This window comes from Abramis brama (assembly GCF_963993115.1).
Source record: "Abramis brama genome assembly, chromosome: 1".
Lineage (NCBI taxonomy): Eukaryota > Metazoa > Chordata > Actinopteri > Cypriniformes > Leuciscidae > Abramis > Abramis brama.
Genome location: NC_139963.1, coordinates 33,857,536 through 33,880,310, shown reverse-complemented (window position 1 = coordinate 33,880,310; position 22,775 = coordinate 33,857,536). Strand labels below are relative to the sequence as shown.

Here is a 22,775-nt window from a genome sequence, read left to right as displayed (position 1 = left end):
AAAGTAATTGTTTTCTTTCTCTCTCAGAAGAACAGGTTCTTAAACGGTTAAGTACAATGAGATAAAAGATAAGAAAAACAGACTATGGGCTTTTTACAAAAGTTTATTCATATTTCCCCTTTACATAGCTTGATTTAGGAAACTAAGTACACTTAAAACTAGTGCATGTATACAAATATCAAATAATTACCTTTATGCTTACATACAAATCATACAAGTATGTAACATTTTTTTTTTTTTCATTTGAAGTCTGTCTTTATCAGTTCTTTTAAAAAAAACAAAATTGGCCTTGAAAAAAACTCAAAAGGCTTAAATGATCTAGAGTGGAGGAACTGATGAATGAAACAACATGGTGCACTCAAGCGTACATTCAACAGATATATGGTATACTGCACACCGAGTGAAGCACACAGCACACAGCTCAGCAGGTACAGCAATCTGCAAGACAACCTGTCCTTACAGAACTACTACAATTTGGGTATCTGACCTTAAATTGGTTTTGACCTTTTTACACAGAACAATAAGTGCATTCATTGTTTTTGGTAAAATGACCACTGAAAAACAATAACAGTAAACAAAGATCATAAATCAAATACGGCAGCTAAATACATTCACGAATGAAAGCAGTAGGCCAATGTAGCCTCTACTGCATGATAATGGGTAATACCCAGTAATAAATATGTTATATGATAAAATAATATTATATGAAAGAAAAGAAATATATTGTAACAGATATTCTTAAAGTATAAATAAAGTTTAATTGAGAGAAAACAATGGCTATCTGGAGAAAAAACTCAAATGTCTCTTTTTACAGAACTTAACTTTGATGATGAGAATAGCTTCAAATATGAACTTTGGCGTGGGATGAAGCCCCTCAAGGATGCTCATGGAGGGATTTCACAGCAGCTGTTTGGTCATTATACAACTGACCATTGCATCAAAGGTACACTGCACAGATAAACTTTGTTCTTTACTCCTTCAAGTGAAACAATGTTGCAAACAAAGGTTTCCATCAGTAAACAACTACCAGAAAAAGCATGATTTAGAGTTCAAATTACAAGTCTTTCAAATGAAAACTGACAACAAATACAGTGATGAGGAAATCAAACTAGTTTCAAACATCCCAAATGTTGGCATCAAACAAACTTCAAAAGCTGCAAAACCTTTCTGCGATTAAAAAACGGAGGGCTACAGCAGCTGAGGAGCAGAAGAAGGGAGTGGTGTCATATTCACACTGTGTGTGTGTGTGTGTAAGAGCTCCAGGCCCACAGAAGAGGTACCTTTCAGAGTCCACATCTCACCAGGTCCACTCTCCATGGGCTCTACTCAGTGAAATGTCCTAGATGAACAGAGGGCTCTTCAGCCCCTCTAATTATTAGACCAAACCTGAGTCTTTGGCCATCTTGTAGAAAATTCCCTTCTTTGCAATTAAACTGGATGGAGAATCAAACTCTGCCATCTTGCCTTTATCGAGAACCAGCACCCTTGAGAAAAAAAAAAGTATTTATTTGCATAAATATTTATGAAATATTATTATATAATAATAAAACATTGTTGTTGTTTTATATTATGTATTTTTTATTTGATATTTTTGCAGATTCATAGAACAAAAACAAAGAATAAGTATGCAGATTACCTTGTGTAGTCCATGATGGTGTTGAGGCGATGTGCGATGGTCAGAACGGTGCAGTCCTCAAACTGAGTTCGGATAGTGGACTGTATCAGATTGTCCGTCTCCAGATCCACAGCTGCAGTGGCTTCATCCAAAACCAGAATCTTGGTTTTCCTGAGGAGAGCTCGAGCCAGGCAAACCAGCTGCCGCTGACCCAAACTGAAGCCCAAAATATCCAGTCAGAAACAATCAGATCAGGTATTAGTCAAGTGATAAAGAGGGAGGAATCTTGTCAAGAGTTTGTACCTGAGATTCTCTCCACCCTCTGAACACTCATGGTTGAGTTTGTCAGGAAGGCCAGACACAAAGTTCTTGAGGTGTGCGAGTTCCAGAGATCTCCACACCTCCTCATCAGTGTAGCCATCAAAGGGATCCAGATTCATACGCAAGGAACCTGAGAACAGCACTGGATCCTGAGAAAAAACAAAAAACAAACAAAAACAGCATAGTTCAATTGTCACTGGCAAGTAAACAGGGAAAAAAAATATATATTCTGAAAGGAAACCAACAATGTGACAACTGTATTATTGATAACAGCAAATGAGTGACTTAAATGAGTGTTCAGGTCTATTCAAGCGCGATACCTGAGGAATGATTGTGATTCTGGATCGTAGCTCATGCAAGCCCAGCTCAGCAATGTTCACTCCATCTATACACATCTCTCCCTGAGCTGCCTCAATGATGCGGAAGAGCCCTAATGTCAGAGAGGACTTTCCTGCTCCGGTCCTACCCACAATTCCCACCTAAGAAAAACACACAAAAACATACAGACATGATTGACTTTGTAGGTGAAAAGATTCCTAAATGAACATTGTTTACTGATAAAGTCAAAGTATGAACAGATTTTGGATATTGAAATGGTTTCACACACTTTTTCTCCTCCCTCAATGTTGACCGAGATATCACAAATAGCCAGCTCTAAGTCCTCTCTGTATCTCAAGCCAAAGTTGCGGATTTCAATGTGACCAACGGTCGGCCAGCCAGCAGGAAGAGTTGAATTCTCCAACCTCCATTCAGCCTGTGAACAGGGACATCAATACAGCACAGACCAATCACATCTCAACAATCCATCTTTAACACTGAAACAAATGATTGAAAGTAAATAAAGTTAACGTTGACATGAACTATAACATTTCATAGCAGACATCTAATACTATTTTAATCTGCTAATTTTGCTAATTACACTACCGTTCGAACATTTGGGGTTGGTACGATTCTTTGATGTTTTTTAAAGTCTCTTATGCTCACCAAGGTTGCCTTTATTTTACAGTAAAAAAGTAATATTTTGAAATATTACTGCAATTTAAAATACCTTTTCTATTTTAATATATTTTAAAATGTAATTTATTCCTGTGATTTTTTTTTTTTTTGCATCATTACTCCAGTCTTCAGTGTCACATGATCTTTCAGAAATCATTATAATATGCCGATTTGATGCTCAAGAAACATTTGTTATTATCAAATTTTGAAAACAGTTGTGCTGCTTAATTTTTTTTGTGGGAAACGTGATACATTTTTGTTTCAGGATTCTTTGATTGATAGAAAGTTCAAAAGACTAGTATTTATTTGAAAAAGAATGCTTTTGTGACATTTAGATGTATTTACTGTCACTTTTGCTCAATTTAATGCATCCTTGCTGAATAAATTAATTTCAAAAAATGACTGACCCCAAACTTTTGAATGGTAGTGTATACAATTAATGTAACGTTTAATAATTATATGTAATAATTATAAAGGAACATAGCATATTTGTACTTAAAAAAAAAAAAAATTATCTGTCACACTGCAGGTCCATTTATAATGAACTAGTGAAGAAATTATTTTTTAGAAATAGCAAAAGACAAATGGTAAAAAAATTAACAGTTACAAAATCTCAGATATACACATTCCCTTTATACATTCACATACATTTTAACCTAAAACCCTTATAATGGCAAAGAAAAAATCCATGGAGACCAAATTCTTTCTGGAAACGAGTGGCTCATCTTGTAGACATAAACTAGTCCCCGCCCCTCCCAGTGCGCTAACTGTCCTTATCTCTCTAGTACAGTATGAGATAAGGAAACCAGGCTAATCACAGATTGGACTCTACAGAAGTACAGAATGATCACACACAATCTGCCTGCTGGTGCACTGACCTCTTTCTCTGTGTCTCCATATTCCTTCACCCTCTCCACCGCTACTATGTTAGTCTCCAGCTCAGAGGACATCCGCACCAACCAGTTCAGAGATGCTGTGACCTGTGTGAAATACAAGAGTAGTAAGAACTTCATCTGCCTTGTATCTCAGCATTTGTAGATGTCAGACTGACCTGCAGCGCATAGGAGATGGAAAGCCCCATGATTCCTGGACTCAGACTGTCCCTGGCCATCACAGCAAAAAGAGCTGCAAATGTCACAATACAGTTCCCCACAAACTCCAACCTCACCGCCAGCCATCTCCAAGACACAGAGGCACAAGGACACACAGAAAACTTCAACTTTCCAAACAACAAAACACTAATATACGCAAGTAAAAGAGACCTAAAATCTAGTGAGGTTCTGTGAGTTCTCACCGGTTAGCTACAATGCTGGGGAAATAAGCTTTTTGGTTGTGGTCCACTCTGCCGTCACTCTCCCTGATGAAGCGCTGCTGCTCTCCAAACGCTCGGATCACACTGGTGCCCAGCAGAGTTTCATTGAAGTGTGTGTAGACCGGAGAGCGGCTCACAGACTCCAGTCGTTTCAGTTGCCGGGAAGACGCCACGTAGAAACGCTAACAAAGATGGAAAGACACATTAGAGCAGCAACTCTCTATCTCAAATCTTTTCTATTTAAATGTATATTACTGCTACAACAGTGTATTTTACCGTAAAGCCTATACTAACAAGCATTCAGAATGTAAAATAACTGACTGACCTGTACAAAGAAGTACAGCAGACCCAGTGGGGGGATGATGGTGGCTACCAGCGGCGTGGCGATGAGGATGACAGCACATGAGCCCAGCACATTAAACAGTGAGCCCATGAACATTTTTATGATGCTAGGGATAACCGAGTCAATGGTGTCTGTCTCTTTGGCAAATCGATTAACCAGGTTGCCGCTGGGTGTGCGTTCAAAGAAAGACATGGGCGATCTCAGGACATTGTAGAGCATTGTCTGGTGCAGGTAGCGGGAGGCTAAGATCCCACCAATAGACACTGACACAGAATAGCAGAACACTGCAATGCCTGCCACAGAGAGAAAAGAAGAGAAAAAAAACATATAAAAAGCTGACTTTTCAGAATCAAACTAGTTTCTGGACCAATTTACTAAAACAATAATCAATAAAATATACATTTACATAAAAATTACCTATACAGCTATATAGAAGTAAAACAAAACAAAATTTGGATACAATAAGGATGTTTAATTGCATTTACTGAAAAAAAAAAACCCGCATTGCATTAACACTAGGGGCCCTATCTTGCACCCAGCGCAATTGACTTTGTACACCGACGCATGTATCATTCCTATTTTGCACCCGCTTTTCCCTCCACAGAATCACGTCGCTAAACTAGGGAATGAACTTGCGCTCCCTGGGCGGTTCAGCGCAAAAAAGGAGGCGTGTTCCGGCGCAAACGTTCCTTCATGCTATTTTGCAGGTTTAGAAAACAATTGCGCCACTAACCAGGAAAAAATAGTTTAAGGGCACTATTTTAAGGGCACATGCTTGGCCATAATCAATGTAGCGTGTGCACGACGCGCATACACTTTGATTCTCTAATCTACACAGAAGCAGCAGTTTTCATTTTTGCAAATCATACATTATTACAATAGATAGATTCTTTTCGTCTGCTCTTAAAGGGAATGTGAGATGACGCTCTGATTGGTTTATTTCACGTTACGCCCAAACCACACCTATGAATAATGAAGCTACTTCAGACCAACCCATTTTAGATTTGCGCCTGGCGCAAGAGTCATTTATCCCGCCGGGAAAATAGCAACAGCGCCCAAGACCCGCCCACAAAGTTACTTGCGCTTTGCGCTTGACACTTGCGTTTCAGATCGTTAAAATAGGGCCCTAGAAGTGCCATGGCGGTCATTTTGACCGTTTTGAATTTTATATCTGCAATAACTTTGTTGAAAAAATAAATAAAATCCTGCTGGTACCTGACTTTTCCTAAAAGTGTGTGTTTTTTCATTTAAAATGTTTTTCATATAAATTACTCATAAGGCAAAAAAACAAATGAACATATTTACCTATTTCGGCCATAGACGGTCAGATTGACCGCACTGAATTTCGCGGTATTATTATCAATATACACAACAATAAAATGTGGTAAAAAATACACAAAACATATTCAACAACAAATCATTTAAATGTAATGATATTCAGAACAGAACAATAATGAAAAAATAATTATAAACAAGCCAAAATGAAATACTTTATAAGCGAAAGTGAAAGTAAGCGGCGTTGGGCTCACGTAACTCTCTAATTAGAAGCAAAATGTTTCAACATTTGCGATGTATTTGGATGGTAAACTATTCTTTATTATAGGCTTTGTACTTCATTCACGGTCCAATATCGACGGAAAAAATCATCCTCTTCACATGCGCAAAATGGTAGGCTACGAATTATAGGCTACTGACTATAAACAGAGCAGTGGAATTTTTATATGTTAGGTTGACTATTTTATTATTAAATTTTATTATGGCTATAATGAACAGGCTGCGATGTCAAGATTGCAATGCTGGAATATGGTGTGTGTGTGTGTGTGTGTGTGTCGGCGGGCGCGGGCGCGATCGAACAGTGGAAACATGAAAACATAGGCTACTCCGTCATTTTGTTCAGGACATCTACGGATATTATTTATTTATAAATGTAAACTTGTTTAAATGTACAGTTTGGTGTTGTTTTGTTTTTAAAAGATATCATAATACAATAAATGCATTAATCTCTCAATTGGGTATTTATAATTAAAGATATAGAGTTTGGAATCTAGCGGTCAAAATGACCGCTTGCGGCAGTTCTAGTAGTTATGGAATTCTGGCACTTCTAGTGTTAACATTAATATTAGGGGCTGTAATTTAACATGTTTGTACTTTTAATTTGACCACTGGTAAAAAATTTAATTGAAAACATTTCTTACACAATTTTATCATTAAAAATGAATTCAAAAATTGTACTATCATTATTAATTGGCAGTGCTGATGAAATAGAGAAATTTTACATTTTTTATTGACTTTTTAAACGGAATTCTTGACCTGAAATATTCACGTTAAACTGCAACTTCCAAATTGGTTGGCTAAATGTCTCATATATATATATATATATATATATATATATATATATATATATATATATATATATATATATATATATATATATATATATATATATATATATATATATATATATATATTTCAATTAGAGCAATTCAATATGGTCTTTGGTCTCAAAAGACTTTTATCCTAGTATTCCAAATAGCTATGGTATATACATATATCCATATATGCATATATATCTACATCTAAAAGCTTTACTTTGGTAAAACTTCTTAAGAAGTTGTGTAATGCACTTGGACCTTGAGTACAAGTAGCTAAATTAATAACAGTTTTCAGGAATTTAAAATGTGAATTTATACAATCAAATGCAATCAACTAAAAGTCAGTTCTTTTAAAATCACCTTGTGAGAGTCCCAGGCCTCCATAAACCCCTAAACGCATCTCTCTGTTGGGCTGGGTGTTGTTGATAACAGGGTCATCTGTCCAGAGACTGAGCCAGTAGTTTGAGCCCAGAGAGGACAAATGATGACAGAAGAACAGAAAGATACTGAAGATGGACAGGGGCAAGCCGATAGCCTTCATGTACTCCCAAAACACAGATAGCTTCACCTGCACAACAAACATCATTCACTAAATCTCAGAATCAAAAGGAACCAGTCAGCTCAAGTGACACAAATTAAGGCTTTGCATGATTTTGAGAGAAACTATTGACCATAACCAAAAACAAATAACATGTCCTCAGGGAATCATGCTCTCACATCCCGACATAGAGACGGTGGATTCATACCCTGCCAGTGTTGGCTTTGTCTGCCTCGGTCAGTCGGGCAGATTCTGCAGATTTGGTCTTCTTTGCAGCATCAGCATCGTTTGGTTCAGTCTTCTGTGTTTTACCTGTCCCGGCTGCACTTAGAGAGTTCAGACTCTCTCTACAGGACACAGAGAAACACCAGGCTAGTCAATAATGTCAAAATATTATTAGTACTTGATTTAAACGTTAAATGGTTGTTACATATTAGACGGTGTCCTAATCAACCTTAACACAAGTCATTTTAGAATCTAGCACAAATGAGCGAGTGCACACATCTGACATTGGTTTACATGGTTTCGTTCTTGGTTTTCATTCTGATGGACAGAATTTGGAATTCATGAGAGGTATAGCAACGACTTATTCACTGACTCTGATTTGGCCACAACAGTTCTTCTCACGGAGAATGAAATTATCAGTGAATAACTAGTAGTTCCCACACAAAGCTGTCATATGACTTCAAAAGACTTATTCTTCTGAGACCAAGGAAAGAAAAAGTTTTTCGTCATTACATTGTTTAGAACATAAGAAACAATTGGAGAAAAAAATATATATTTTATTCATATGTTATGCTATGTCCACCAGGAATAAAAAGTCATGAAATGACATGTATATAGGCAAAAACAATGGGATTTCTTTTTTCATTCACCAATCAATTTTTAGGTTTCAGGATTTTTTTTAACCAAACTTTTTATAAAGATGATTCTAAACTATGTTATGAAAGATATTATGGAATGAATTGATATACCATTTTACTTTATGCAATATGTGAGTAAAATGGGCATAATTGTGTAGTGCCATTCAATACAATGTATCTTTACACTGTATCTAATTTGCATATTAATCTGTTCTTGGGGCAACATGTAATAAAAAAGGTGTAATAATGCGAGTAATAATTGGCAACATTTTCATAATATTGTCTAATACTTCATAGGAATATTGATGTATAATTTCATTCCCTATTCACTTGCTGTGTGTCTAAAAATGCCTGATAAACATGCTTTAAGTCCTGATGTCCTCTACAGTGGACATTGTCATAAATCAGCATTTCAGCAAAATGTTATGGGCTAACAATTTGAAAATTAGTCAGATTTAAATGATAATTACAAAATATTCTCATATTTCCATAGGAGTACAAAATTTTGATCACTAAATTATTGTCAGTCATTTTTAAAGACCAAAGAGAAGTTGTTTTCATGGTAAAACCTCCAAACATTTGGTATCTTTGAAAAGCCCTGAATGTGCTCTTTACAGGACATCCAGACATACAATGTGACATGTATGGTGTCAGAGAAATTCACTAAAATGTAATGGCCACTACAGTGGACAAAAGTCTATTCCTGGGTCCCAGGAGGATATACAGAATGCAGCGTACAAATCAAGACAGTAAAATTGACTCGCTGCAGGTCCCGTCGCAACAGGTCTGGACACAGAGTTTATTCAGAACAAAGAAATGAGTTAGAAAAGACATCAGCGATTCCTTACCCCAACAGGGCAGCAGGGCCCCCATTTTCGAGTCCTTTCCGTGGGACTGCATCTGTGGATGAGAAAATATTGACTAAATCAGATAGAATTACATACATCTTCCTGCATGCTTCATGCCATTCCATGTCCATACCTATACCACTAACAGAACTCAACCTTTCTCACTATTATCTATAAGTCATGTAATTCAAAAGCACCTATGCAACAACACAATTGTTTGCAAGAATTTTTGTAATCAAGCAGCAACTAGAGCATCAGTGTGCCCTTGAGTACAAATGTCTATATTTAAAATAGCAGTAAAAGACTATAATAATTTGCTTCTAAGCAACCACATCTCTAAGGCCAGTTGAAACGAGAGACCGTCTAACCAAAACACAAATGCTAAAGCAATGTTTTTAGGCTCAGAGGTGTGGGTCACAGTTAGAAGAATCACCAGCAGGTTGCGCTGTAACAGTGCCGAGCATCTCAGACACCAGACAGACACAAGACTGGTGAAGGTCAAAGGTTGAAGCACATTCACAGTGCTCCATTCTAGCAGAGTGATGAGTGTAAATGTCCTACACATACTATAAGACCTTTCCCTGTGTGTCTGAAATGAAATTAGCTTATTTACAAATATCGTGTGCATCAAATATAGTAACTTGTATACTTTGTATTTTATATATTTAAATTACTTCCGAACATTTCATTAAAAGCAGCATGTGAAGGCAATACGATGTTGAATTACATGTCTTTTGATGTTAAAATACAAATGTATAAATGTTCGGGGTTATAAAGAAATTATAAAAAATAGATTATAAAGAAATTAATACTTTTATTCAGCAAGGACACATTAAATAGATCAAAAATGATAGTACAGAATTACAAAATATTTAAATTATTAAAATATTTCTATTTCTATTCATCAAAAAATACATTATCATACTTTCCGCAAAAATATTAAGACGCACAACTGTTTTCAACATTGATAATAATAAGAAATGTTTCTTGAGCAACAAACCAGCGTATTAGAATGATTTCAGACGGATGTTAATTCAGCTTTGTAAATTTTAAAATATCTAAAAATAGAAAATATTCATTTAAAATTGTAATACCATCTCACAATATTGCTGTTTTTTCCTCTATTTTCAATCAAATATGTAATGGTTGTGAGCTATAATCTAACCTCAAATATTTCAGACCTGCATAATAAGCCCTACTCTAACATGCAGTACGTGCAAACCTATTCAATTTATATGGCCCAGGGACCAATTACACCCTCAAACCTTCAGATTTCCCTTTTTCGTCCTCTGCCTCCCCTGCCTCTTCTGAAGAGCCGACAGAGGGGACACAAAAAATAGGAACACAAGGAGATGAAGACATGTATACACACAGACAAAAAGAGATTTATCTCTAGACATGGATTACTTAGGGGGGGAAAAGATCACAACAATGTGAACAATGGTAATCATTCAGAGGAAATGGCTTTGTGAAAGGACAGATGCATGAAAGCATAAAAGTTCAGACATGAGGAGGCTAGCCTCACCTCCCCCTGACGACTCCTCCTCCTCCTGCTCTTTGTTGGAGTAGATATGCAGGAACTCAGCGAAGGCGCCCTGTCTGCTCAAAAGCTCGGCATAAGAGCCCATCTCTGTGATTTCTCCATCCACCATCACCAGGATCAGGTCAGCCTGGGGCAAGAAGCTCAGCCCGTGGGTCACCAGAACCCGAGTCTGAAAAAAGCACCATGCGTGATGTGAAATGTCTATAAGAGATGTATACATATTTGATAATGCATGGGAAATGGCCTTACTCTGCCCTGTAGCAAGCCCTGAGGTCCGATGACCTTCTCAAAGATGTGTTTTCCTACATGAGCGTCCACGGCGGAGAGCGGGTCATCCAACAGATACACAGCACAGTTGCAGTACACAGCCCTGGCCACACTCACCCGCTGTTTCTGACCTCCAGACAGATTCACACCCTAAGATCACAGTGTCACACGATTAACCCAATTATCTGTCATTATTTTTTTAAGGCAAGACACCACAGGTCAATAGGGTAAAAATGTTAATTAAAAGAAAATCACCATACTTCCCAATTCATTAATCGCAATACATTAACACAATTGTTATGTTTTCCAAGTTTTATGAAATGTTCTGTTTTAATATGCATATGATGCATTATCTAAATAAATATGCACTAATTTGCATATATTTCTAGTACAGAAATCTGAACTTTGTATAAAGCCAGGTTTAAAATTCGTTTCATTTTGCTGAAATATTAGAAGCAAAAGTTTTTGATTTTGGATGTCCATTTTTATCACTCCATAAATCAGAAAATACTGTCAACAGGCACAATGTTCACAATGTTTTTAGGAATAAAATGTTACCAGATATGCAAGTGCTAATGAACTGGAGATTTCCGGCTCGGTGCAGGAAGAAAATGACCTTTGCATGAAAAATGCTTTGAAAAACGAGAGATTCTTTGTGCATTCCAGTGAATTATTAATGGGATATATCGTAAATTAAATCGGGAGAACAGACCACAAATGTGCAGTAGATGTTGTCATTTTTCATTCATTACATATTACAGTGGAATGCAAAGGGAAAAAAGAAAAGAATCATGAGGAAAAGAATGCAGTGACTGAAAAGAGCTATTGCCAATATTCTTGTTATAACATGTCATGTTAAAATGCTAAGTGTTATGTATGAAAATAAATCATGAAGGAAAACTGACGGATCAGCTTTATTTGTAGGGCAACCTTATGATTTAAAATGATTTGTTTCAGTCTTTTTGAATGGAAGTTCCACCCATAATTCAAAATGCAGTAAGCTCGTCTGGAATAAGGTGGATAAAATGACCTATAAATGATGTGTTGTAATTTAAATCTAGAAGATGAAGAGGAGGTGTAATAAAACGAACACTTAAACGTGCATACTGCATGTATTGTCTATAGAATCTTGACTGTTGCATTAAAATCAGCCTTTGATGGTATGTAGCTTCAATCACTTTTCTATCGTACTTGGTTAAGAGAAAATTGTAGGAATCATTCTAAAATCTGTTTACCTTCTCTCCAATCTCCGTAGTGTCTCCTCCAGGTAGGACCTCCAGGTCAGGTAGGAGAGCACAGGCCTCCACCACTTTCTGGTACCAGCTGTCTTTGGTTTCCCGTCCAAACAAGATGTTGTCTTTGAGGGTGGCGTTCTGGATCCATGCTTGCTGAGGCACGTAAGCCACAGAGCCCTGAAAAACACAGTCAGACACTCAATGTGTCTCTTTATTATCCCATTATTACAGTTATCCAAATACACAGAGGGTTCCAAAAGCCTTGGCTCTTATCTTTTATTTAAACCTTAAATGTCATTAAGACATTGTCTTTAAGAAATCAAAACAAAGAAATGTATGACATACAATGAATAACAAGTATTTCAGATTCTGCACCATTCTAAATCAAATAAGTATATTTGGGACATTGATTATGTGACGGTCAGATGTTCTTGCTTCCATTGAAGTTAAGATGCTTTTTGGATCATTTTCAAATCATGTGGAGTTTATGCAGCTCAAGTGCTGCTGTCATTAGAAGGGAAAAAATTAAATACTGAGACATAAAGTTCAACTTTCATTACATTTATGTGAAGCTAATTTAATGTAATAAAGTAATAAAATACTATGAAAAATATTATAATCATATATTTAATATAAAACATTAATATATGTAATATATAATAAATTACATTTAATACATATTAAAATAATAATGCAAAATTATAAGCATTTTCCCTAGGGGTCTCAAATGTTTGAGCCCCAGTGTATATTCTGTTAAACTTGAATACAACATTGCACTATATATTTAAAAGAGCCACTGTTTTCAGATATGTAGCTTGAGTCTGTACCTTGATTGACACATTTCCTTCTTGCTTCTCCATCTCCCCCAGCAAAGCTGAAAGCAGAGAGGATTTACCCGAACCCACATGTCCTACCACAGCAACCAGCGCCCCCTCAGGGATACGCACATTAATCCTGAAGAGAGAGAGAGAGAGAGAGAGACACGCTGACACAAGAGCAGATACAATGAACAACAAACAGTTCAAACATCATGTGGACACAGGCGGCATTGTGTCAAAACGGTATAAAGGAGTTTCATTCATTCATTCATTAGGATTTCTTAATTCACTTCATTGTTGATTGAAGATTATGGGCAAATCCTTTAGTGTACTGATATTAACAACTGGATTTACAGTGAACAATAATGCAAGACAAATTAAACCGTTTAATGCATGATTTGAAGTAGATGAGGTAGAAATCAAGCTAAGATTAAAAGGAATTCGGCAACCCAAATTTCATCATTCTCATTAATATCGATGGAGATTCACCAGATTACAATTCCTCTGCCGATTGACGCTCTCCTGTATCGGGGTTCATGCACATGTACTTGCCTGTCATGTCCTCAGAAGCCCGTTTCACCAGTTCTGCTCTATGTAACCGCAATATTCAAGTCAATGCTAAAAGTCATTTTGATGCATTGAATATAGTATAACTACATTTATGTAGAGTACTACATAGGGCTGGGAATTGAGAACCAAATAAAAAGAACCAAAATCAAATGAATTTCATGACATTATTACGTTAACAGTTCTTTATTGTAACAAATAGTATAAAAATATATTGTATTTGTTTAGTTAGGACTAATTGTGGAGGGAGGGTGGTGCTTTTTTTAAATAATTTTAAAAACATTTCATGGAATCGTTCATCGGAAGCATGATTTTTAAATTCCATTCAATTCCCATCCCTAGTACTCTATAACATTGAACAAGATGCTATTCATTGTACCATACAGTACTTGCAAAATGATGTTACCTCTTCAAAGTAGGGGGGTCGCCTTTAGACCAGCTGAAAGCTCCGTCCGCAATCCTAATGCAGTCAGGAGCTGAATGAGCAGGAAACAACAATGAAGTCTCTTAAGTGAACATCAAAACACATGAGATGACTTTAAACCCACAGATTCATCGAACAGCTGTGCTACTCTCTCATACAATCCTTTTTCCCCCCTGTCGGTTGAAACAGTTTGGGGACTGCAGAGCTTTGAGAGTCAAACATGCACAGCATCCTAGAAAAAAAACACAACACAGGACACAGCACATTGGGTCTTTTGTAGATTTGAACTGCTTGTGAATCACTGAACTTACATCCAGTGATGGCTGGCCGGTCCACACTGTCTTCATCCAGCTCTTCATGGGACAGAAATACACGCAGACGTTTCAAAGACACACTGGCCTAAAGAAACAATAGATTTTGTGGTCATAATTCAAAATTAGGCAGACAACGATTTCCTGGGTCTTGCTTGAGAAGATCACAAGTGCTCTGTGTTCGGGGTCCAAAACCTTTTGAGTTCTCATAACATAAACCACATTCTTATTATAAGGTTTACATGCAGCTTTAAAAAAAACAGAGTAACAGAGAGAGAAAGAAGGAGAAAGACAGGAATACCTGCACCATGCTGCTGATGACCATGGGCAACATATTAAGAGGGAAGCGCAGGATGTTGAACAGAGCCAGAGAAACAAAAGCCTTCTGTGCATCCAGAATATTATGTTCATCCACTAACACGTATACTGCGAATGTGGAGAGGGCAACCTTTGTGAAAGAAACAAGATCACATGAGTGAATGTCTAACAACCATAAGGTAGCATCAAAAACAATGGGTATAATGAAAGATTGGAAGTCTGGTCAAATGATTCACTCAAAGGCACCACCTACCAAAAATGGTGCGCAGACCCAAGTAAAGGTGGACACGGCACCAAGGTAAGCGGTCTTCTTCAGCACCTGCAATTCACTCTCCCGGATGGCTGACACTTTGTCTTTGAACGCCAGTTCCCATGCGTAGAGTTTAAGCACTTTAATGCCATTTAGCACCTCGTTCATAAGCTTGATCCTATTGTCTTTGCTTTTCATTTGGGCAACCTGTGGGTGAGTGTATCAGATTAAACAATGATGATTTGATTAATGAAATGGAAGCAAATAAAGGAAAAGAGGTTAAAAACCTGGTAGGTTTTAGTTTTCATGGCAATGACTGCATTTATGGGAACCATCAGCACCATCACAGCAACACCAGCAAGCACAGAAGGACCCAGATTCTAATAATAAAAAAAAGAGAGCAAAAAACAACAACAAACAAACAGGTATTACTGATGTTTAATGAAATGAGCACACAAATTAAACATGCAAATACCCCTTTGTTTGGGCACATACCTGCCACAAGAAGTACAGGGCCAGGATAACCTGCAAAGGTGCCGACCAAATCATGTTGATATAGGTGATGAGGTCCATAAACCGCTGTGCATCTACAGACATCAGATTCACTATCTCTCCGACCGTGGATGTTCGACGGGCAGCATTGGTAATAACCAAGGCCTAGACAAAATGAAGGAGAACATTATAAATCTACACTACCATTAAAAAGCTTTTTATTTTAAGAAAATTGTATTCAACAAAGATGCATTGAATTGATAAAGCAAAAGTAACATTCAAGACATATATGGTGTTATAAACAATTTCTAATTCAAATAAATGCTGTTTAGAATTTTCTATTTACCAAAGAATCCTGAAAAACAATCATCCACAAAAATATTAAGCAGCACAAATGTTTTTAACTTTAATAATAATAAATGTTTCTTGAACAGCAAATCATCATATTAGAATGATTTCTGAAGGATCATGTGACACTGAAGAATGGAGTAAAAATTCAGCTTTGCACCACAGGCATAAATTGTTTCATGTATTTTTGTTCAAATAAATGCAGCCTTGGTGAGCATAAGAGACTTATTTCAAAAACATTTAAAAAAAAATCTTGCCAATCCCAAACTTCTGAACTGCAGTGTATATGCAATTTAAAAGTCAGATTTTGTATTGCATTTCTTTTTTTTCTTTTTATTATTTCAATAAATAAAATGTTTTGTGTTCTGAGAGTTAAAGTATGACACATTCACATTGGACAATGCATTATTTGAAGTCTAAATGTGATGTAACAAATACACACCAAATGTGCATAAACACCTTATTACACCATGTTATGCACATTTTATCAAATAAGAGTCCACTTACTTTCCTATATACGGCACCAACGATGGCCGTACGCAACCTCATGCCAGTCACAAAGCAAACGTGAAAATATTTTTGCAGAATGAGGGTTTGAAAACAGGTACAAACGAACAGCAGGGTGGTGTAGAAGTAGCCAAGCCAAGTAGGGGCACTTGAATCATTCACAAACTGGATAAGCAGCCTAAGAAAGACAGAACTCACGTGAGTAAAAATTGATACGTCAATTATGTTTCATGCAGCAGAATGCAGTTCTTCTGGATTCAAGCGAAAGGAAAGTGAGGAAACTGGGCAAACTGGATAAAGGCTTACTGCCAAGAGTTCAGGTGATATATTAAGAAGATTAGAGAGGATTTGAACATGGTCCAGTGCACAATCTGATGGCACGACTTCCAGCGTGCCAAAACTAACTCTTCACTGGAGCTCTTTTTAAGAGCCACAGCTGTTGTTTTGACTGTGTCGTTCCCACAGAGTTAAAGTCATTTCTAACCACATGACTGTGAAAACACAGGGGGAAGGCTTGCACTTTCCCCTGCAGAGTACTACTGTTCCTGAACACAACACAGATGGGAATAATTACACCTGGAAAACATAAATAGCTCATTTTGATGCTGTAGATTCATACCTGAGAATCTCTGGTCCAACAAACATCAGGATGTCATGAATAATCTTATAAAGAGAGCTGACAAGAAAGTAGGGTCCAAAGGTTCGGCAGAGAGCACAGAAGAGGGACGGATCGCCAGTTTTCAGAAGGGTTTTCGCAAGCAAAATCTCCGACTCTTCTATTGGTTGTCCATCCTTCTTTTCTGCCCTTGCTGCTCGTTTTGGGGAGTAGAGTGTCTTATCTACTGGCCTAGCACAAAAACCATAAACAAACCAGATGATTAGTAATTTGAGCAGCAAACCCACACAGTTCATTTAAAAAGTACCTCCTTGAGGAGGTAATACAAAAAAAGGTAACTCCTTGAGTCTAACCTTTTGACCTTGTTGCATTCTTGGTCCCAGCGCCGCACTAGCTGTGGCACAACTCTCTGAGATTTATCCTCCACGTTGAGCGACCACAGATCCTTCTCCTCCAGAGGCCTTTTATAACCTTTCACCATCAATCTGTGAGGAAAAGTATGGGACATGAATTAACTATCAAGAAACAACATCCAGCTTGAATACAAGCTTAAAGGGTTGGTTCACCAAAAAAATTAATTTCTGTCATTAATTACGCACCCTCATTTCGTTCCAAACCCGTGAGACCTTTGTTCATCTTCGGAACATATTAAGATATTTTTTATGAAATCCAAGAGCATTCTGACCCCTCCATAGACTGCAACTTGCCACTTTCAAGGCCCAGAAAGGTAGTAAAGACATTGTTAAAATAGTCCATGTGACTACAGTGGTTCAAACTTAATGTTATGAAGCAACGAGAATACTTTTTGTGCACAAACCCCCCCGAAAATAACTACTTAATTTCTAATTATAGATTATCTTTTCTTCTGTGTTAGTGTCTGACGCTGTTCACGTGAGCACCATGACACACGTGTGTAATGCTGACGAGGGAGCCAGCTAATACTGAGCCAGCGTTCTGACGTAGAACCCAGAAGAGCTATACTGTGTTTACAACGTGAACAGCATCAGATACTGACACGGAAAAAAATGTTGAATAAAGTCGTTATTTTTGTTTGTTTTTTTGCGCACAAAAAGTATTCACGTCGCTTCATAACATTAAGGTTGAACCACTGTAGTCACATGAACTATTTTAACTATGTCTTTACTACCTTTCTGAGCCTTGAAAGTGGTAATAACATTGCAGTCTACGGAGGGTCAAGAAATCTCTCGGATTTCATCAAAAATATCTTCATTAGTTGTGTTCCGAAGATGAACGAAGGTTTTACGGGTTTGGAATGACATGAGGGTGAGTAATTAATTACAGAAATTTCACTTTTGGGTGAACTAACCCTTTAAAACATCAGCAAAATGAAGGATCCTACTCAGAAGAAATTATTTTTCTGATATTGATACTAAGAATAATAATACAGAAAATTATAGGACAAATGGGATCAAGTAATTACATGAGTCAGACTACAACTTCTAGATACCTCCATGCGTCAGAGGCAATGCACTAACCACTAGGCAATTCTAGAAGCGCAGTAATTTGTTTGTTATTATTTTTACTTATTTACCCTGTGATCCACCAGAAAGTGATTTTGGACAGGAACGAAGCTCCCAACTCTGGACATGGATTCTGTACACAAACATTCACAGTATTAGCCATCTATTCAACATCCATACAATGAAGCATTCCTTTACCTTCATTAAGTAAAGTTCACAAACCGAATCTTTGACAGCCTGTGAAAAGAGTGGAGGCTGGTCGGAGAAGCAGGCCAGGATCAGAGAGATGAGCAGCATGGTGTAATATATGTAGAATGTGGTATATTTGAACACATCCACACTGGCAGGCTGAAAAGAAAGACTGTTGGATCAAACAACACTTTAAGGCTTTGCTCGCATTACAGACAAATCTGATTTGGTTTTTAAATTGGTGAACTATGATCCATTTGTCCAGTTTATTCAACATCCTGTATATCATTAATCATGTGTTGGTAGCTATAGTAATGATGTAACAGTCTGCGTAATACTGAGAGACTTTCTTCTACAGAAACTGATGAGTGTGTAGGAAGAAACAGGAAATTTGGCCTCTGCTGCGGTGCAGAACCCATATGACACATGAGAGATCATAAGCAACACATTTACACATTTGTGAATATACTGGACTCAAAACTGCTGATTCATTCACTCATGCACAATTCTTGACATAGTGAACATCACATGAGGAAATTTATGAGGATAGAATTAACCAAAATGAGTGTATTCAGACGCTACGCAATTTGTGTGATATTACATATGTAACACATACTGTATTTCGAATGACAAAAGAAACTACTACCAAAAAAATCTGACATATCACAATATGAATGTGGACTGACTGCAGAAACTGTCAGTTTTAACACAAAAGTCATATTTACTTCGTTCAATGCAAGCATGATCTTGGAGCGAAAGGTGACTGTAGCGCACACTATGGCGATCAGCCAAAAATTGAGCATCACCCCTGAGGACTGGACCCCCTTCATCCGCTCATACTGGATCAAGAACGTAGCCAGCAACTAAAACATATAACAACACGTTCAATTACACAACACTTCAACTTTGTAAACATCAGGCAAATAAAAGTCCTTGAGGCAAGAAAAGAGGAACACATTCATGTCATCTGAATATGAAATAAATGCAAAGCAAAGAGTAAATTACAAGCAAAGTACTATAATTTAATATATGAAAAATAAAAGGATATGGATCTCACCATTGTAATGCCAAGCATTGTGGGGCTGACTAGGTAGACTGGGGCTATTGTAGCCCCACAGCTTCTTTCCCAGAAAGAGTAGAAAACATCTGCCCAGCAGATAAGCCATAGGGTGAACCCAATAACCTGTTGGAGGAGAGTCACATGACCTTCAAACAGCTCAGTCATAAAGCACGCTGCTAGATAAAAGCAAGTTGTTTACTGTTGTACTGGAATCCTGTTTGTTAAAACTCACTGTTTTGGCTCTGTTGAAGTGGGTCATGCATATGTATCCACGGTCATGGCTTTTGATGTATAGGATGTAGAACGGTGCAAACAGCCAGAGGTAGAGGCAGGGTATCCAAACAAGCAGTGTGTTCTGGAAACATGGTGTCAGGTCTGGATTGTGTGTTTGCCATGTCCGGTTCCAATCCTGAAAACATGAGAGTATAAAGGGGGGGTTTCATTCTATTCTACATCTTTGGAGATTCTTTGGACGGAACTTAGAAACAAAGTAACAACTGGAGTAGGCAAAGAGCTCTTGGCCGAATGGTAAAGCACACAAAGACGACCCAATGATGTGTGCAAGGAACAAACACTCTAGAACTCTTGAGCAGATCTTTCAGAGAACCAAAGTCAAGGATCTTTTCTGCGCAATAGAGCAGGGAGGAAAGTCTTCAGCCTCTTGACAAAAAAAGTCTCCTTTAAGAAGTGACATCCAAAACATGCCTAAAAAAAATGTACTGAACCTTTTCTTACAAAGAAAATCTAATCTTGTTCTCTGTAGGGAGCATCTCTTCCCATAAACCTGTCTCTGAGGAGGAAAAATAGATCAATATGTGCAAGAGAATAATAGATCAATAAATAAAAAGAACAGGACATGAAATGTGATTTTCTTGACATTTGAGCTATTGAACTAAATGCATTTGAACAGCACTGCCATCATCATCTTTAATGACAGCAATCATGCGAATCTTTCAAATCCTGTCAAGAACATATTTCACCCCCAAATTCACATTACTGTAACCAGGAAAAAAACATATTTTTGATTAAAGTAAATGATAATATATTTGAATTTACTGAATTATAGCAAAGTTATTCCAGAAAGTATAACAAAAAAAAGCTACATAAATATACTTTAATAAGAACTGAACACAGCACTTTAACAAGAAAAAAACATTAAGAAATTAAGAAAGTTTTTTTTTTTTTTTATATTGTGTGTCATGGCAGTATTTGATGCACTTAAACTACAGTAAAAAGATTAATTTTACTGAATAAATAATATGGAAAAAACAATAAGCAAAAAAAACCAAAACAAAAAAAACACATTTTCCCCTCAATTTCCTAATAATATGACAAGGAAAAATGTGAAAAATGAATAATAAAATAAAAATTATAATATGTTATTTAAGTTGTAAATTATTTAAATACCACATAACAGTATTAGTTGTACTATTATTTTTTTCCGATTATGGTAAAAATAAATTAAATAAAAAATCAACTTACGAAATGCAAAAATGAGAGGGGAGGAGGGGGGGCTGTACGTAAAACAAAACAAGTAAAGAGTTCAAATGTGCTGACTTGCCATTAAAATAATGTCATAATATGGTTGTGATCATTTGTTCCTAAAATTCTTTCATTTGTGTATGTAAAATATGTAATTATATATTCCTCTATTACTACTATTTCGCCCTATGACTTAAATCGTTTTAATACATTTTAATACAAGTTGTAATACATTCACAAACTTGGAAATCTTTCATTGCATTAACCCCTTGGGCAAACAAAGGACTTTGTAAACATAACATCTGAGAGCATTTCAAAAGAAGCAACACGCTTTCTTGGCATGCATGTTATCTGTCAGAGTGATTTATTATTTAATGTTTTGGCCCTCTGATCGCGAAGGACAAACTTGACTGTCTAAACCTGTCAGACTACAATTAATACTGTTAATCCACTGACCAGTCAGACCTTCCACAAACTGGAACACACAAAAAACAAAGCTTAATCATTTATAAATATGACAAATAATGACACAAGTTATCTAGTTAAAAGAATGCTGTCTGGTATGAGAGGAATAAGCTAAACAAAAACAAGTCAGAGCAGTGACAAGTCAACTCTTAAGATTCACATGGCGATAAAGACACACATTGAGTAGGTGTCAGTGTTATAAATCGCTCTTATATGCGACGGTTAGATTGTCATAGAGGAATATCAACACTACAGAATGGAAGTCTCCGGAGAGTTATGCGTATGTTAGTTTGATGTGTGGCTAACCGGTTAGCTTAGCAACAGTGGCTGCGTCTCAAAACCTAACGTTAGTGAGCTGCCTAGTGCCTACTACCTTGACAGCATTATTCGGCATTATAGGCGCATTCAATCCGAAGTGAACTCTTCACGAGTGCATTTGAGGTCCAGAAATTATCTGGCCCTCGATACGGTCGTTCAAACGCGCCTAAGACGCACAAAAAATGCTGTCTATGTAGACAGTTCGCTATGTTTTGAGACACAGCCAGGGTCTCATGCTGTGTGGACCCAAACCCGGCAAACCTTGGCAATCTGTTGAAAACAATATCGTCGGTAAAACATAGTTCATGACGGCAGAATAGTTATTTACTTACCCAAAACGGATCAGAACCGTCCAAACTGCAGAAACTATCAATACCCATTCGCCGCAGGAAGGATCTGTTATAGCGTGCTGGGTTTACACTGCCTCCGTTTCATAACCACTGCTGTGTGATAGAGACCTGTATTGAAGTGTGATATGTGAGTTGAAGCATAGAGGGCGCTTTTACTTTATCAATTTAATAACTGACGTAACAGGAGTCACCGTCAAATATGGCAAGAAAAAAACTAGTATTCTTTGTAAAAAATAAACTAATTTAATCAGAGGCGGCGTCAGCCGATTTTGCCGGGGCTTCAGCCCCGAATGTTTTGAGTGTAGCCCCTAATGTATTTTGAAAAGTTGACTGACAAATATGAAACCGGACAATAGTAAACCCCCGAAATCATATGTTGCCTAATTTCATTGTGCTATGGCTTTGCTGCTGTCTCTGACTGGTGATTGTTGAAATCTGTCTCTCACAGAGACGCACCACGTGAGCGATTTAGCTATCCAAGTTCATCTCCAGGATTTGCGCGCAACAGCAAACAATCTCACAGCAA

General features: G+C 37.1%; 1 protein-coding gene across 2 annotated transcripts; it reads right to left on the bottom strand.

Annotated features, from left to right (window-relative positions):
• Positions 1-87: 87 nt before the first annotated feature.
• On the bottom strand, positions 88-22,360 carry abcc1 (ATP binding cassette subfamily C member 1 (ABCC1 blood group)). 2 transcript variants are annotated; one of them, XM_084089239.1, is made up of 32 exons: positions 22,232-22,360; positions 19,867-20,043; positions 19,632-19,757; positions 19,300-19,437; positions 18,608-18,733; positions 18,457-18,518; positions 17,258-17,389; positions 16,908-17,135; positions 16,289-16,466; positions 15,437-15,598; positions 15,229-15,321; positions 14,945-15,148; positions 14,675-14,821; positions 14,374-14,461; positions 14,045-14,114; positions 13,081-13,207; positions 12,254-12,430; positions 11,001-11,168; positions 10,734-10,920; positions 10,474-10,515; positions 9,209-9,260; positions 7,706-7,844; positions 7,320-7,527; positions 4,570-4,880; positions 4,227-4,426; positions 3,984-4,110; positions 3,811-3,912; positions 2,544-2,690; positions 2,257-2,415; positions 1,919-2,085; positions 1,637-1,831; positions 88-1,484 (listed from the first exon to the last, which is right to left on the bottom strand). In XM_084089239.1, the coding sequence occupies exons 1-32, from the start codon at positions 22,277-22,279 to the stop codon at positions 1,376-1,378; spliced, it is 4,596 nt and encodes a 1,531-aa protein (XP_083945365.1). In that variant the 5' UTR covers positions 22,280-22,360; the 3' UTR covers positions 88-1,375. The 2 variants fall into 2 exon arrangements, with proteins under 2 accessions (XP_083945365.1, XP_083945366.1); XM_084089240.1 differs by lacking the exon at positions 10,474-10,515.
• Positions 22,361-22,775: the final 415 nt, after the last annotated feature.

Bases quoted from the DNA above. Each gene is read 5' to 3' on its own strand.
- abcc1 (XM_084089239.1), bottom strand. From the start codon at position 22,279: ATGGGTATTGATAGTTTCTGCAGTTTGGACGGTTCTGATCCGTTTTGG. The intron at 15,599-16,288 runs GTAAGTGGACTC...CATTTTGTCTAG, and splicing joins TTGGTGCCGTATATAGGAAA to GCCTTGGTTATTACCAATGC. The intron at 10,516-10,733 runs GTGAGGCTAGCC...TCGGCTCTTCAG, and splicing joins GGAGGAGTCGTCAGGGGGAG to AAGAGGCAGGGGAGGCAGAG.